The 18093-nt window shown below is 36.0% G+C and overlaps 2 protein-coding genes across 3 annotated transcripts in view; both read right to left on the reverse strand.

The window, feature by feature from the left end:
* DMD (dystrophin) overlaps positions 1-18093 on the reverse strand; it is a 1921557-nt gene that overhangs the window by 1837508 nt on the left and 65956 nt on the right. The window lies entirely within an intron of this gene.
* Positions 9595-10873, reverse strand: LOC123242422 (RNA-binding motif protein, X chromosome-like). Its single transcript, XM_044670159.1, has one exon. The coding sequence runs from the start codon at positions 10856-10858 to the stop codon at positions 9692-9694; it is 1167 nt and encodes a 388-aa protein (XP_044526094.1). The 5' UTR covers positions 10859-10873; the 3' UTR covers positions 9595-9691.

Below are 18093 nucleotides of genomic sequence, written 5' to 3' on the forward strand. Positions count from 1 at the left end.
ATTTACTTATTTATTACAATGAAAGAAAAAGTATCTATATGGGGCCTAAATCAGTTTAAGCTTTTTGTTTATCAAGTCATAGATTCCAAATTAATCACTTAATATATGTAATTTCTTTAATTTAGATCAAAACATCATAAAGTAGATTCAAGTCCATGACAATCTTACAGACTCCCATGCTGTTTCTAAAAATAAAGTATTTATGAAAATGAGGAAGATGGGGAGTAATGTTTCATATTTCTGGGGAGAGAAGGAAAATATCTTTTTGAAAGAATTTTAGAAACATTAGGAAGGCAAATTATGATGAGGAATTCTCAAATGAGTAAGTGTGAGTGCCAAGAACTCCCCTAAATTTAAAGTCCTAGTGGAAATTGACTATCCTTTTATCATCTCTTTTAATTTTGTTCATCTCAAATACTGAGCCTAATTAAGTTTTCAAATTAGTATCAGTGTCAGAATCAGAATAATAAAGAATAATATATATGAAGAGAAATTTAGGGGAGAATTATCCATTATTTCTCAATAAATTTTCTATAGTATCTCCAACAGGTAACTATCCAGGTTCTGCTAAAATACTTTCAGAAAAAGGAACTTATTAAGGTAACTCCCTCATGGAAGAACCCTTTCCACTTATTAGTGGAGCATCCTACTCATGGCATAAAAACAGTTTTAAGGTGAATTGAAACACTGATTTTAATACATACCCACTGGCTATATTATGATCTTTTAAGTTCCTTTTGAGGAATTTGGGTGGCTCAGTGGATAAAGTGTTGGTCCTAGAGTCAGAAAGATCTGAGTTCAAATAAGCCTTACTAATTGTATAATGTTGGGCAAATCACTGAACCTCTATTTGTCTTAATTTATTGGAGAAAGATGGTAAAATACTTCAGCATCTTTGCCAAAAAAGCCCATGGACAGTATTGGTGTGCTATGGTGGTCACAAAGAGTCAGAAATGACTAAACAAATTCCTTTTAGAATGTTCTCCAGGTTCCAATTTATTCAAATATTTTCCAGAGGGAATGATATCCAGCCTCCATCACCATCCTATTACTAACATTTCAGTTTGTTAATGTCCTTTTTTAAATATAGCAACCCACACTTGAATATACTATTCCATACAAGAGCTACTTATAGCTAGAACAGTATTTCCCTGGATAGAGATACTATATTTCCATGAATACAATTTCTGTTTGTGTTAGATTTTTTGACAGATACAATACTTTGTTATCTGAAATTAATTTTCTTGTCAACTAAAAACCCTCTCAATTTCCCCCTACATATGTTTATAAATTACCAAGAGAGACACTGTGGTATAATGGATAGAGATATAGACACAGAATTAGGGAGTTCTGAGATCAATTTCTGCCTCAGGCAAGTTACTTAACCTGTTGATGCCCTCAGGCAATTCTCTACTGCTATAAATTGCAAACCAGGTCCCCATCTGGAAAGGCAGGGAAAGTTCCTCTTTCAGCACTCCATAAAATTAAACCCAATCCTCCCTCTAAATTTCTTTATTATTTTATTTAGTATATTAGAGTTATGACAACTAAGTACTCCATGACCATCACAAGACCAATGCAGGACAATTGGCTGGTTGAATGTGAGACTTTAACTTTTAATGAAGAAGTACCTATAGTTACAAAGGCAACTAGGCAGTGAGAACTGTGAGGATCATAGGATCAAATTTTAGAGCTGCAAGGGAGTGATGGAAATTTAGAAAAGAAAAATTCTTATTCTCCAGGTGATCTAAGCTAATAATCTATTCTTAGGTAACTTTGGGGATAAAGATATATAGCAAACTTACCCTTGTGGAGATTAAAATTAATATACAAGAACTAAATATTATATTTTATGAAGTTTTATTAATAATAAACTAACATAAAAAACTAGAGTGAAAAGGTGCTAAACTAATCCAGCCCACTCTCGAGAGCAAAAGAGGAAGAAGGAGGAGTTATGGAACTTATAAAATAATGTGACCACGCAAACATGGAGGCGCAGGAGAGATTAAAGAGAATTTTGGGAAATACTTAAGAGACTTAGGGGGGATAAAGTCCAAGGCTCAAAAATCTCCATTTATACACCCTGGATAGAAAGGAAGAGCAGGAATCAGAAAGATCTGAGTTCAAATCCTACTTCTAGCCACTACCCACTGCATGAATTTGGACAAGTCACTTATCCTCTGTGCCTCAATTTCTGAATCTGTAAAAAAGGGATGTAGCAACAGCATCTAACTTCCAGGATGGTTGAGATCAAATGGCATAATGCTTGTAAAGCACTTTGCAAATGCTTAAGAACTATATGAATGTTAGCTATTATTATATTAATTATATTATTTTAATGATATGTTCATTTATATTGCATTATTATTTTTCAAAACTCAATAATAAAGGTAGAAAATATCATGAATCATAATATGACATTTCTTAGAAGAAGTAATTATGAATGAATATATATATATATACATTTATAACAAAGAAAAATTTTTATTGAATGCAAATATTCTTTGAGAATATTGAACTCTTTTAGATATGTTTCTCCATGACAGGAGGAACTTTGCAAATGAGTTTCTAGAGTCAAATATAGTGGCAGTTAGCTTTAGCAGGGATTCTTAAGCTTCTTTGTGTCATAGGTCCCTGTCATTGTCCTTAGTTTCGAAGAGGATCAATAACTTCTCTGGGTGATATCTTGATTCCTGCATAAATTTAAGTAGAGCAGGGTTGTACAGTCTCACTCCCTCTTCCACAGTTATTGAAGTCTAGTGGCAGGACAAAAGTCAGGATGAGTAGAGATGGCCCAAAATACAGCTGATGATCTTATTTTCTTTGATGTCTGACCAAGCTCTAAGCACTCCACACAACCTGCTTCAGCCACCTTCATGCCCTGTTCTCATTCATTCATTCTGCCAAAGGAAGTCTTCTTATGCTTGGGGTAGAGATCTTCCTAACTTACTGACAAGTCTGAGGCCTGCTGGTTACCATCAACTTGGTTTAGCTCACTTGCTAAGAGGGTTTATCCTACAAGCTTCTTCTTGGAGCCTCATGTGAGAGTTAGGTGCCAGGTGGCCTTCAAAACTGGATGACTATCCCTAAAAAGGCTTAGCAAGCCCTCACACTAGAGATGCTATTTCTCCCAGAACACGTCATATACTCATGGGCCCCTGTAACAATCTGGTGAAGCCTGTGGGTCCCTTCTTAAAATAATGCTTAATGCCTAAAATAAAATACATTTGATAGCAAAGAAAACCAATTATATTAAAATAAAGGTATATTTTTCCTAGGCCACATTCAGAAACATCCACAGATTGCCTGGAGGTTTTAGATCCTAACTTAAGGACCTCTTTCTCAGAGGATCAATAATTACTATGAGACATGGCAATATTCACACAATGGTATTTCATATCATGATAAAACAAGATATGAACTACGAAACTTTTTCACATTTAAATATAAAATGTTAAGTTAAATTCTAAAAGGTATTTTTAAGCTACAGCATGTTTAATGTTTTCCAGTTCCTAACAATATTCTGTCTCAATAGTATCAGTTACTTAATTAACCTTCCTCTAAATTTTCTAAGTCATCGAGAAAATAGATGTATCATAAAAGGCAGAAAAATAGAAAAGAAGTTAGTTACAGAGGGAAAAGAGGGATATGGTTTCACTGTGGGCTGCATTAACTGCTCCACTGGAGCAAAGTAATTAATTTCCCTTCATTGCACTACAATCAGCAAGCCTGATCTGAGGGGTGGGGAGCTGGGGAAAGAAGAAAAGAAAGCCAGTGGTTTTCTAAGAGCTTAAAACCCTCATCCCTTTGAATCATTCAGGTATAGTAACTAACTAGAAAAAGGCCAGTCATTTATGAATGTGTTGTGATTGTTGCTTTTTTTCTCTTATTTTATACACTTTCTTTAAGGACTAGTTAACAGTATCAGTAACCATAATTGAAATCGATTTTCCATAAAAAAAACAAAAAAAAAAACAGTAAGCTGCTTCAATAATAGCTCAGTGAATTCTTCTTTGACCAAGAAGTGAAGGGTCAGTTGGATGTTTATTTTTTAAATCAAATTATTTTTCCAAATACCTGGAATTTTAATGCTAAGAAATGGGTTTGTCAGTTATATTTCAGCAATTTTGATACACACTTTCCCATTTAGTGGCAAACCAAATTATTGTGAAGCACTACCCATCTCCAGATCAACTGAGGATGCCAAACCTAAAGAGATTGTTTAGTGGTTCTTTTTAAAAGTACAGTCAAATATGATTAATGATAAGCATTATGGGAAAGACATAGATTACCAAAGCCAGAGTTAGTGTCCTCACTCATTTTACTTAGGCTATTACATAATACACTTCCCTTTGGCATTTTAAAGCTTTCTCTTATTCACTTCACTCAATTTGGAAAAAAAAGAATTCATGGTCAACATGTTATCTCTTTCACTAGTGCTCAATTATTTCAGGCATTAGACAGATTCTTTGACATGGAGAACATGAACACACAAATAAATTGACAGAGACTGTGTCTACACACAAATCAAGCATAACCAAGCAGATGGTGCTGTTGGCCCCCACCCATATTTTCCCAACTTGGTATTTAGAGTTTACATGGACCAAAGAACAAGATAATGAACCACCTAAGAGATGATAGTATGCCATGTAGGCATGGTGACAAAGGTTCATTGAACTGACAGATAATAAATCAATCAACTAACCAATCTGGTCATGTGTCTACCAAGTGTCAGGCAACATTTTAGGTATTAGACTCATAAAAACCAAAATGAAATAGACCTTGCCCTCAAGGAGTTTTCATGCTATCAGAGGACATAACATGTGGCTGTATAAATAACAAAATATCTCCCAAATAAATATAATGTATAGGTGGGAGAGATGAGAAGCTAGGGTATATGTGGATTAGGAAAAATGAATTCATATAAGAATGTGGTACTCAGGAAGGAGACAGTAAGAGACAGAGGTGAGAAGAGAAGGGACAGGTATGGGAGGAATGGCAAGGTCAGTCTGGCTAGACCATAGAATATGGGCAGTGTTGGCAGTGGTGACAAGATTGGAAACGTTAGTGGACTATGTCTTATTTTTTTTACCAGGGAAGGTCATCATATCTTCATCAACCCAGAACAAAGGGAGGATGTGATATCTTCCTCTCCTCATGTTCAAGTTCATCTGATGAATCACAGAATTCAGTTACTGAGGTATAAGTGTGTGAAGAAGATAGTTATGCCCTGCAGTCCCTCTGTGATATGAACCCATTTGAATGGATCAAGAGAAGAACAACATGATGGGCTAACCAAATAAACCAATCACACTGTTTTAAATATCTGAAAAGAGCAGCTAGGTGGCACAGAGGATAGAGAGCCCCACCTAGAAAGCTGATAGTTGTCTCAGTTTCCTTAACTGTAGAATGGGGATAATAATACCTATCTTGCAAAGCCAAATGTGCTTATCAGATTCTACATGATTTATTTTTTATGACCCAGATGGAACTGTTTGGGGGTCACTAGGTACCTGTTGGCAACTCTTAAGTAATGAAAAGGTAGAAAGATCTCCACAGGAACTGAACTGTGCCAAGAAAATTGCCAATGCAAAGAGCAAGATGGGCACCATGGGGAATCTGGAAGGTCACATACAAGGTCTGGGCTATGAAGCAACCAATTTATTGGACAAATGGTCTTTCTTTTGTTGAGTTCCTGAACCTTTCCATGCTGCACTAGAGAGATAATTGGAAAGTAGATGAAGAAGAAAGAAGTACCAGTGGTGCTTCTAGTAACTGGGATTGCCCAGAGAATGAGAGAGTTCTTCCTCCTCCCAGAGTGTTCCGAATCTCATCTGTAGGAGCTTTAGAGTTCTTGGATATAGCCCATACCATGCCTGGCATATATAATATTTTGCATAGTTTGGATATCCTAGTTTTTGATAGTCCACCTTTCCCAGTATTCCTAATAACTCTCCTTAAAAATTCCAGTCAGATTAGTCACTAGACAAAGCACATTCTTTCCTCTAAACTCTTCTTCATCTTTTCCTCTTGCCTGAAATGTCTTTCCCTTTCGTACAACTTACATAAGTCTTACTGTAAATATCTACTGAATAAAGGGGTGGGGGAAAAAGCAAAATAAGCCCCATGAGAACAAGAGCATGTTATATTTATCTTGATTGGTCCTGTAGCATCTAGCACAGTTCTATATGTTCAATACAATTTGTTGAATGAATTGACACATAAATCCCATTAAACTGTGAGCTCCTTGAGGGCAAGAATGGCTTCTCCCTTTCTTAGTTAGCCCAACACTTAGCACAGTTAGGCACATAGTAGATTCTTATTAGTCAATAATTTCCTGCTTCTCTATTCAAAGCCTATTTTTTCATTTGGCCAAAACAATGTTTGTTCCTGTTTTTTATATGTCTTTGCTCCTGTGGTTCCTTCACTTTCTTGCATTTTCTCTGTTTTACCTATTAAATTCTGGTTCATCTTTCAAGGCTAAGTTCAAATTTTTCCATTAAAGTATCTCTTAATTTCAACCATCAGTGGCCTCACTCTGCTTTTGAGATACACTGTATTCATTAACTTTAAAGCTGAAAGAACTTGTGAGTTTCCAAAATATTAATTTAGGTTCCCTATATTTTATTTTGCTCCTACTTCAGGTACAGATCACCTTAGATTCAAAATTTTCTCATTAAGATCCCCAGAAAGCATGTAATATGGTGATAAAGCATAGGCCTACTTCTGTATATTTGCAAAGGTTTTCTCCGTTTTCTGGTACACTCTCCTTCTTGGTCCCTTCAGAGCTAAGCCCAAGTGGCACTCTTTACAAGTGGTCTTTTATGATCCCCCTTAGCTCCACATCTTACTCCCACAAAATTATCCGGTATTCATTCTGTGTATATCTTATATTCTCTTATCTCCAGTAGAATGGAAGCTCTTTCAGAGCAAGACTATTACTTTCTTGTTTTTATATCTATGGCAATTAGCACATTGCTTGGAACTTGGTGAGTGCTTAATAAAAAGCTTATTGAATTGAATCAAATCATATTGAATTCTTAGATTTACACAATAATTGTAGCATCTATATTACAGCTAAAACAAACATCTGCACTCACAAGAGAAATTAAGGTGAAGAGACTATTTTTTCACTGTTAAATATTTCCACCAAACTGTTTCAGCCTAATCTTATTCATTTCTATTTGTACACAATAGTGACACAAACCTCTGAATTCAATGGGACTAATGAAATTCAAATTGTAAAATTTCATCTTACTGTTCAGGAAAGTTCAGATTTCTGAAGACATACATTTGAGGCTGCAGAATTCAGATTTATTACTAGCTCATTTGCTTAGGATAGATGCCAGGGTTACCCAAGAAAGAAACTCAGGCTGGTCCATGAAGTGTAACTCAAATGGACTTTATTAACTCACTAAACAGTGGCCCACCTGAAGGAGAAGGTGAAATATAGCAGAGAAGCAGTCAAAGATGTGAACTTAGAAGGTAGGTGGTATATCAATCTGAATCATAAAGTACTTCATAGGAAAAAGAAGAAATGATATATGTATTGAAGAGCTGACTGAAGAAGATATGCATTTAAGTTTCCATAAGGATTTCATACCAGTTTCCAAAACACATGCTGGTTAATAAATTTTGAAGAGGGAGAAGGAAGAAATGGCCCAGTCTGAAGTATTATTCAATTTGGGTAGCCATAGTAAAGATTCACATGGTAGAATGGCAATATTTTTTAAGGCCATGCCATATAGGTTAGTCTAGATTTTCCTAAGACACTCCTACTGCATGAAGGTTAGGTTATTTTTCCTAGTCATTTTTGCTTAATTTTTTTTTTTTTGGTAACTTGGAAGGGTTTAATTCAAGGGATAGGCGTCATATCTAGAAATAACTAATATAAAAGTGAAAGGCACAAAAATATTTTTTATTAAATATAAATGTGTCTGTCTTAACAATTGTATTTATAAGAGGTCCCTATTGTCTCAAGGGATGAGAACTATTAAAGTTACTATGGGAGGGAAATTAAAATGGACAGATGTCAATATGAGAGAAATGAGACATTACTGGTTATTTGTGCTTCCTAACATTGCAGAACACAAGATGGATAGAAGACTCAGTCAAAAAACAAAAACCTAGTTTGTAAAGAATATGACTTGCTATAAGCATATCATCTTCAATTTCATCACACATCAATCCATTCCAAGAGTAATAAACACATTTATCCTTATATCTAACAATGATGAAAGCTGCAGTCACACATCTTCTCTCACATCCATCCCTTCCTTACTATTCTCACTTCCATTATCCTATTTCAGCTTTTATCACCTCATTCCTGGGCTATTAGTCCAAGCATGGTCTTCAATTTATCCTGCCCACTCCTCCACATTTATCATCCTTAAGGCAATAATTTGATAACATCATATCAATGCAAAAACATTTTATAATAAATTCATTCAACAAAGCTGCATTAAATACCTACTATGTGCAGTTTATACAAGGCACTGGGAGAGATGAGACATAAAATTAAGCAAGAAATGGTTTCTGATCTTGATGGCCTTCTAATCTAATTGAGTTAAAAGATTTTGTTTTTGGAGATAAGGGATGTGGAAGTCATTTACTTTTCTGGAACTTGGTTCCCTTATATATAAAGTATGAGATTAGATTGGATGACCAATAAAGTCATTTCTAACAGGAAATCTGTGATTCTATTATGACAATATAGGCAAACATAGAAACTTAAAAAAAAAAAAACATTCTTGTGATTTCATTGTTATAAAAAAGTCCAAGTCAGTAAATTCCCTCTACCAATGCAGATTGTTTTCCATTTTATAGTCTTAGTTGCCTCAGGTATTACAACATTAAATAACTTGTCCAGGGTTATACAACCAGAATGCATTAGAGATGGGACCAGCTTTCTATTTATTATGGCATTCCTATCTGTCATATATACACAGATTACTGTATAAGAGCATTAAAAATAATAACAAATGCCCTGTGAGTTGATGAGGAAGAGATCACCTTTATGGAACCCTTCTGCTTGCCAAATACAATCCAAATGCATTCAAGGCCTGCCCAAACCTAGCCCCTGGCTTCATTTCCAAAAGTATCTTGTACTACTTTCCCAAACAGATCCTTTGTTCTAGCCAATATGGATTTCTTAAGAATGTGTTTTGCTTTCTTAACTACTCCTGGATGCTCATGCCATTTCTTTCCTTTTTTTTAAAATTACTTTTAATTTTGTCAATGTATGTTTTTACAGCACATACATTTACAAAATATTCCTTCTTTATGAGAAGTCTCTTATAACAAAGTAAAACAGGTAAGAAAAGATAATAATACAGTGATCTCATCTGAAAGTGCATACATTATCTGATATCTGTAGCACTCTACCTCTCTCTCTTTTTTTCTTTTTTTTTTTCTTTTTCAGGGAAACTTACTTTGAAACTTACAACACTAGTACACAGAGCTCAAATTTCACACATTTAACTTCTGGTTTTTTAAAAATAAACAAATCTGAAATGAAATGAAATATCACCTTCACAAAAACAAAAAATTATAGAGGGGAACTTAACAGGCAATTTAAAAAAAGTAAAAACACTTGTTTCCTTTTTCGTAGTCTCTAGTAGTAAAGAACAAGTTCAATTTGCTTTGTGTTTTTTGAAAGGGGGTTTTGGCCCAGAAACTTAAGTTTTTCTTTTTAATATCTGCTTCTGTCTCCTCCTCTATCAGATCGACTTCCTCTGCGGCCACCTCTTGGGGCTCTGAGGCTTGAGCTGCTATAGGAATCACGGGGAGGAGGGTATCCCCTATCCATAGAAGGGGGGAGCCCTCTATCTTGTCGGCCAACACGATCTCCTCGACCACTTGAGTAGATATCACTTCTGCTGCTCGAATAACTTTCTCTGCTTCCACCATACTCCTCTCTGCTGTAATCATCGTAGCGACCGCTTCCACCATAAGATGGCGGAGGCCCTCTGGCAGGCGGAGCACTGCCATAACTCTCATAGGAATCTCGGTAGGATCCTCCACTGGGGTGATCAGAATAGTCTCTCTCACGACCACCATAGCCATCACGATCACTGTAGCCTCTAAACTGATAGTCATCCCGTGAACTGGAATGGCCGTAATCACGGTACGCATAATCTCTCGGAGGTGGTGCGTAATCTCTGTTGTCTCGAGAACTTCGATAATCTCTGCTCGAGTAACCGTCCTTAGTGTTATATCCTTCGTCCCTGGGTGACATATAAACATCTCTTCGCGACGGCATCGGGTCCCTTCGGGGCGGGCCTCCATAGTTGTCTCTCCCACGTGATACTGGAGCTCTTCCTCCCATTCCACTACTGCTGCGCACTGGGCCTGAGGGGGCCGATCTTTTAGGTGGAGGGCCCCCACCACTACGGGCCGGTGGGCCTCTTTTAACTGGCAAAGGTCCCCTGGAAGACCCCATGTTGAAGTTGGGAGAATATCCACTATCGTCCATATGCCCTGCCCGTGATGGTGGCCCCCTGGTTCCGCCGCCACTTCCCCCTTCTCGAAGGCCTCTAGGAGGGCCTCTACCTCTCGGTGGCGGTGGCGGCCCCCGCCTACCTCCACTTTTGAATGTCGGCTTCGTGGCTTGTTCAACTTTAATTGATTTTCCATCGAGAAGCTTCCCATTCATGTCTCTGGCAGCATCCTTAGCATCTGCTGGACTTTCAAAAGTGATAAAAGCAAACCCTCTGGATTTCCTGGTTTCTCGGTCTTTCATCAGAAGTACCTCCACTATTCGCCCATATTTCCCAAATACGGCTTCAAGAGCCTTCTCATTTGTCTCTATATTAAGTCCCCCTACGAACAGTTTCCCTGGACGATCTGCTTCAGCCATTCTGATTTTGTTATAATCCAACTCGAGGGGTGGAGTGAGGCGAAAGCCTCCCGCTGGGCACCTCCAACGCACCAATTAAGCAAGGAGGGGCAAAGAGGGCGCCGCCCGGCTCTCTGGCTACTTCTGGCTTAACCCACTTCGGCTTCCCTCTGCCGCCACCACGTGTTCTAAACTGGGCTTTGTACTTCTATTTTTCTAAGCGGATAGGAATGGATCTTCTCTCCCTCCCAACTCGACCTCATTAAAAAATTAAATAAAATAAAGTTCTTACAACAAATATGCAAAGTCAAGCAAAACAATTTCCCTAGTGTCTGAACACAAAGAATTCATCGCCTAAAAGCCATTACTAATTTGTTTTTTTTTATTTAAAAATATTTTTAAAAATTTCCCTCTTAATTTTTTTGTAATGGACAGTGTGTTTTATTATTAGTCTTCTAGAATCATGAAGGACATTGTATTTATTATTGTTCTTACAGCTTTCAAAATTGTTCTTAAATTATTACCATTGAATAAATTGTTCTTCTGATTCTGTTCATTTCAGTTTTCATCAGGCCATAAAGTTCCTTAAACATGTTCATTTGTATAATGTTGGCATTATAAAAAATATTTTAGCCTTAGAATGTCCTCCCTCTCCACCTCTACCTACTGAAATCTTCTTCATCCTAAAAAACTCAGCTAAAATGTGGTCTTCTCTAACCATCTGGATTAGAAGTAAATTCTCCCTTTTCTAATTTTATATATATTATATATACATATATACACACATACACAGATATGAACTTATGTATATATAACATATACATATATGATTTTTACCATTCTTCTGAGATGTTGTATATTGATTTATATTAAAGGCAGTGTGTCATGTCTTGTCCCTTCTTGCAAGACCATAACATCCCTTATACTAAGGTCATATATACTATATATATATATATATATACTAGATGGTCATATCTAATTTATTTTTCCATAAATACTAGCATAGATAACTTGCTTATATTAGTGATTCAATAAAAAAATTAATGAATGAATGATACATGGCCAAAGAGCATGTGGAATAATATTCAATATATGAGAATTTTAGAATGAAAAGGCATTTTACTAAGGGACATGGCAACAATTCTAATGCTTTTGTTTTTAAAATGAGGAAAATGAAGCCTTATATTGTTAAGTGACTTTCCCATGGTCTAACTTAGTCAATGGCATAACAAGGGCTAAAAATTTGTTTTCTATCTGCTATTTTGATACTGTTTTATTTATATCATGCCTCCTACTAAATTCTTTACTCTTTGGAATTATGCAGACACTACCACACTCAGGTTTTAGCACTATGAATGTTTAGATTCTAATTTAGGCTTACCTAGAAGTAATGTTCAAGTGTCACCCATATTTGACTACCATACTGATGAAAACTCACCTGATTAATACTACTATCTCTGTTCAGGACTTGTCAGAGAATTAATTAAAATTCCTCTATGGCTAGATAACATGCTTAGGATACTATGCAAGTCCATTAGCTTTTCTATTTCTTGGGGAAAGAACTCACTCTTTTTTCTTGGAGAACTGACCTGCAAACATGAGCCTGAATGAGAGAAATGGTCATATGCAAAGCTCATCATCAGCAATTAGAGAGAAAACAACAGATCAGTAGTTTCATTATTGTCTTTATATGACAACAAGCTATTCAAGTAAAATAATCATATTCTTCAATCCAATGCCATTAATTAATATTAATTCATTAGCATTTTGGAACCAGTTATATAACTACCACTCATATTAATCTTCTTGAATTCATTGTAGTAGGCCTTCTGTCAGTTTGAGTTTACAAATTAATAATGACAAATATTATACATTATAAACAATTATTTTTTATATCCCTCTCTATTTCCAAATAGAAAATCCCAGAGATATTTTCTTTTGTAATATGATCATTATATCACCCTTCACTTTAAAGGGAAGGAAGAACAATATTATCAATTTCACTTAAATTTGAAACCATGATTAAAAACAATTTGTATTTGACCTTGGGGATCAAAATAATGTATCATTAAAAATTGTAGCCAACTTCAGACATAAAAATATTGTTGTTTGTTTCAGGAGATACATATGTGAGGATTAATTCTGGCACTTGTCAGACTATGATGAATTACTACCAGACTAATACTTGTCATTACACTGATGACTGATTATGTGTTAAACTGCACCAAAGGAGAAAGGTGACGAACACCCTACAAAACAAAGAATTAAAAATCACAACAGTGAATGCAGTTCCAAGTCCAGTAGTTATTTATGTACCTTTTTATTATCTAATCCATATTTTAAATATTCTGTATCCATTTGATCTACAATTCTCTTTATTTATATAAAACACAGAGCTACAAATTGTCAAAGTTGGAAGGGTTCATCTAGTATCAAACCTCTTACTTTAGGTAATTTGTAAGTGCAAGGAAATCAGTCACCAAAATCTGTCCCCCAGCAACTTTGATCTTTTGTTTTTTTATTCTGTTCTTTTGGACCAAAAAAAAAAGTAGTGAGTCCTTTCCCCATGATAGTCTTAAAGATAATTTTAATATCTCCTCAGATATTCCCTTATTCAGATTAAACATCACTAATTACATCAAAAGACCATATATGGCACAATTTCAAGGCCCACAATAATTAATCTGTTCTCATCTAGAGACTCTCTGGCTTATCAAAATGACATTTATCAAAACATTACCAAGATATCTCTAAAATAACTATAGCCAGATACAGTCATACTGTCAATTCCCATATTTTGAACAATTTGGTTTTCTTGAGTCAGCCTAAATTTTAATTAGCTTTTTTGGGAGGAAGCAATGTCTTCATAATGTTGACTCACACTAAGATTTTCAGTCCACTAAAATCTCCATATATTTTTATCCCAAAAAGTTAATGTCTCATCATGTTTCATCCATATCTTACATGAGAAGCTCATTCCTTGAATACAAGTGAAGGCCTTTAAGGTTAAATGAAATTCCATCTTATGAGAATCAGTCTGCTACTGCTATATAAAACCATTACCCCCTAGACCATCACAATGTTTTAGGGACTAAGCATGTCATTTGAATTGATAGTTATTTCTGCCAGTTTTGTATCATCTTCTGATTAAATAAGCATGAATGACATTGTACCTTCAGCCAATTTCATGGTAAAATGTTAAAGAAAACAAAGGTAATGTCAGATTTGGTGGTCAGTATGTTGTGCTTATCTAATTATGTTTCCATCCACTTCAGATTTTTCCATCTCATTTACAAGAAAAATATAAGAAATTTGTGTGACCTTTTCTGTTCTCCACATTTTTTCTGAAATCACTGATGGTTCATCAATCTCAATCATCAATTCATCTACTACCTTGGCATATAGTTTCATGGGGCTAGATAACTTAAAAATTCTTACTCTTCCTCACCCCAATATTTGATCACTTTCCAAATCTTGTCAATTTTAGGTCCATAATATCAATGACAGCTGTTCCCTCCTCTTCTCTCCCTTCACTTACATTTATTACTAATAGCCTCTTAATTTGTCTCTTTGCCTCAACTTTCTTAGCTTTCCAAACCCCACTTTCCCACAGAGCTGCCAAAATAATATGCCTAAATTAGGGTCTAACCATATTACTTACCTGCTCAAAATTTCCAGTGAATCCCTATTACTTTTGGGTTGAATATTAATTCCTTTCTTTATAATTTATAGCCTTACACAATTTATCTGGAAACTATCATTCCATGCTTCATTATAAATAATTTGTATTCACTCACTATTCCATCCATGAAAATCAAATTCTTATTCAACATACAAGATATTCTATCTCCATTTCCTTGACTTTACAGAATGTCTCTATACCTGTCATTGCTTCCATTTTTTACCATTAGAATCTCTTTACATAAAAGCTTAGCAAAATGCTACTTCCTACATAAGACCTCAAAGCTATGTAGATCAAACCCTTTAACAATTAGGAAATTGAGGTACAATGGGAATAAAAGAATTCCCAAGGTTATCCAAGAGTGAGCCTCAGTAGCAAAATGTTAACTTAGGTCTTATAATTCTAGAGATAATAACCACTTGATAATGCTTGCTGATTCTATTTTATCATATTGCCTAAAATTTTAAGCTAATAAATGCTTCCTTATATGTCTACCACAACAGTATCCTTAGACAAATCCTCCCTTTCCTCCTCATCACAATTGTTTCTCCTTGTTTCTTTCAAATTTTCTTCTTGAGAGCTTTGTATCTTTCCTGGGCTGACTTGCACACTAGGCTTTATGCCATGAAATTTTAGTTATCCTTTCTCTGAATCTTTTATTCCTTCTATCCAATGAACTACAATATGCCCAAATAAATTCTGTTTCTCCTTCCATTAATCTTCCCTCAATTGTTCTTCATCATGTTTCTTCCCTTTGCCTTTTAGATATCTTTATAGCAATATATATTCTTTTTTTTTTAAACCCTTTCTTTCTTAGAATCTATACAAAATAAGAGTTTAAAGGCAGAAGAGCCATCAGGACTAGGTAAATGGGGTTAAGTGACTTGGCCAGAGTCACACAGGTAGAAAGTGTCTGAGGCCAGCTTTGAACTCAGAATTTTCCATTTCCAAGCCTGGCATTCTATCCCCTTGAGACACCTAACTGCCCCTCAATATACCTTCTTAATAATGAAGAAAGTTAATATTAAATCGTGTTGCTTATTAGTAACATTGCTATATAAAACCATTATCCCCTTAGATTCCCAAGATCAGGTTGAAACAGCCTGCTTTCCAGCTAAGGTAACTGCATGGTGTGGGTTTGGGGAGGGCAAGGGGAATATGCTATTAAACTGAGCTGGAACTCTTTATCTTTTGTTAAGATCTTAAAAGGATTAAAGGCAGGGCTGCTCAGCCACAGAGAACTGTGAGCCATGAGAAAATATACTGGACCAGCCATGTGGCTGGGGGGTGCTGGCATCTTCTTGGTTTAGGCAAAGCTGAAGTCTCTAAATCTGCTTCCTCTTGAAATATTCAGCAATGGGGACGTTCAGGAGAGGTCCAAGGGATGCACTGTCTGGCCAATTAGAAAGAGGACACATCTCCCTTTACAGTAGAGAATCAAGGCTCAGTGAGGGTCTTTTCACTCAAGGAGGCCAGTGAAAGATCCATTCTTGGTTAATCAAATTGCATGCCCTTATTAATAAACAATGCCATTCTGGGGAAATGGCCTCAGATTCTTTATTGGTTATAAATCCAAATGTAATAACTCATGATCTGCTACCTGCTTTATCCAGTTCATTCTTTTTTAATTAGTTACAAACTCTTCCAGACCTATGTTCCCATTCTACATGAGTTACATAAGTCTACAAGGTCTCAGTGCCAAATTTTCCCTAAATATTAATGAGTCAAGGAAAAGCAATCAGCATTTATTGAGTACTTACTATTTGCAAGGCTCTTTTTTAGAAAACAAGCAAAATGTAACACATTAGGGAGGAGGGGAATTTTGACCTTCTCATCTCTCCCTTCCCCCCCCCCCCCAATCAATTGATGCATATTCACAGAAGGCCCCAAATATAATCACAAGTTGTTAATGAGGTGTTAAATTAACTGTAACAGATGTGTCCCTGATCCCTTTATGAGGAATGAACACCTTTCTGATTAAGTCAAGAAGAGAACAACAAGATTATCTGAGCAAGCAAATTAGCCACACCTCTGGGGTTTTAAATGGCTAATCCCAGGACAAATTTCAGAAGCAGTTCCAGTTTGAGAGTTAGAGGCATTGCAAACTGGAAGCTGCCCAAGAAGGAAAATCCTTTGACAAGGGGATGGGGAGAAAGAAAGAGGGAATTTCCCTTTCCTCACAAACTTTTAGTCATGTGGTTTTGAAGGGGAGATACTGGATCAGTAGCAGAATTTTCATTGCTGCATGCAGCAGGGAACAGAACTACACACTCTAGACAAATAGAGATGCAGAGAAACAGTCACCAGAGGGAAGAGACAGCTTAAAAAAAACAAAAAACAAAAACAAAAAATCCCCCAAAAACCTAACCCTGGAAATCAAGAGTCATGTCATGGACAGGAGAAGGCCCTGGGAAGACAGATGTACAAGCCACACAGCAGAGACGATGAGCCCCAGGGTAACAACAGGGGTCCAGGAGGACTCTAGAAAGAGAGAATGTACTCCAGGTCCTGCAGGACAAGGCATTGTAAATTGTCTTTTCTACATGAACATATTGTATATCTGCCTTTCCACTATTTTGAAGCCAATCTTCATAATGACACGATGCATATTTGTGAGAGTGTATACTCCAGGTTTAGAGGGAAATGTTTTGTAATGATTGCTCTTGTTCCATCTAAATAAATCCCTTTGGTGATAACTAATTGCCACTACTTGTTAATTGTTCATGAGAAGCACCTCAGTTGGGGCTCAGTAGCTGAGGAGCACATATATCCAGGTTTACCCCCCCAGAACCTGAGATAGCAGATGCTCTCTGATTACATAACTCTAGAGTTGGAATCAGAACTGGGTGAGCATCCTAAAACGGGTGCTGCATACTGAAAGACTGTAAAGAACAAGTAACTGAAGATACTGTTCTTGCAAAAATGAGATTATTCCTAAACTGAATTCACCCCACTTGATGACTATATCCACCAAGTATAACTGCTAATTTATTTTTTAAACTTTCCATGGTGACTTAAAGAATTTTTAAATAAATTTTTTAAATGATGATTTTCCTGAAGACAACATGCAACATTGGGTGAGAATGTGAAGGGAAATCTTAAATTCTCTTAGGTTAGCAGAGCTTGCCAAATCATTCCTCTGATCCAGTTCAAGCTATCCACAGCATCTTTAATATATACCATTAAACAAAAGTACTTCACATTATGAGAATAGTAATAGGATTAAATTCACCTGGCACAAACCCAAGAGCAACGATCTGAACATTAAAATAAAATATACTTGTCGTGAATTAGTAATGTCATATTAAGCACAGTTAAAGGCATCTAGAAAGTTAGGACTTTTTTTTTTCTCTTTTACATGTGTATATTATGCCCAGCTCACTCTTCAAAGTAAGCAGCACTACTGATGAACAATACAGAAAAGAGATTGAGAAAGCAAGAAAATTATCCATCTCCTAGTGAGTTGGCAAAAGGTTTCTTAATGTAATCTCCTTTGGAAATTCCTTTTCATCTCAGTTCATCTCAATTTCTCAAGTTAATTCTGCATGAGAAAACATGGAAAGATTTTCATCAT

Source organism: Gracilinanus agilis, chromosome 3, assembly GCF_016433145.1.
Source record: "Gracilinanus agilis isolate LMUSP501 chromosome 3, AgileGrace, whole genome shotgun sequence".
Classification (NCBI taxonomy): Eukaryota; Metazoa; Chordata; class Mammalia; order Didelphimorphia; family Didelphidae; genus Gracilinanus; species Gracilinanus agilis.

Coding starts and splice junctions, on each gene's coding strand:
- LOC123242422 (XM_044670159.1), bottom strand. CDS start 10,858: ATGGCTGAAGCAGATCGTCCAGGGAAACTGTTCGTAGGGGGACTTAAT.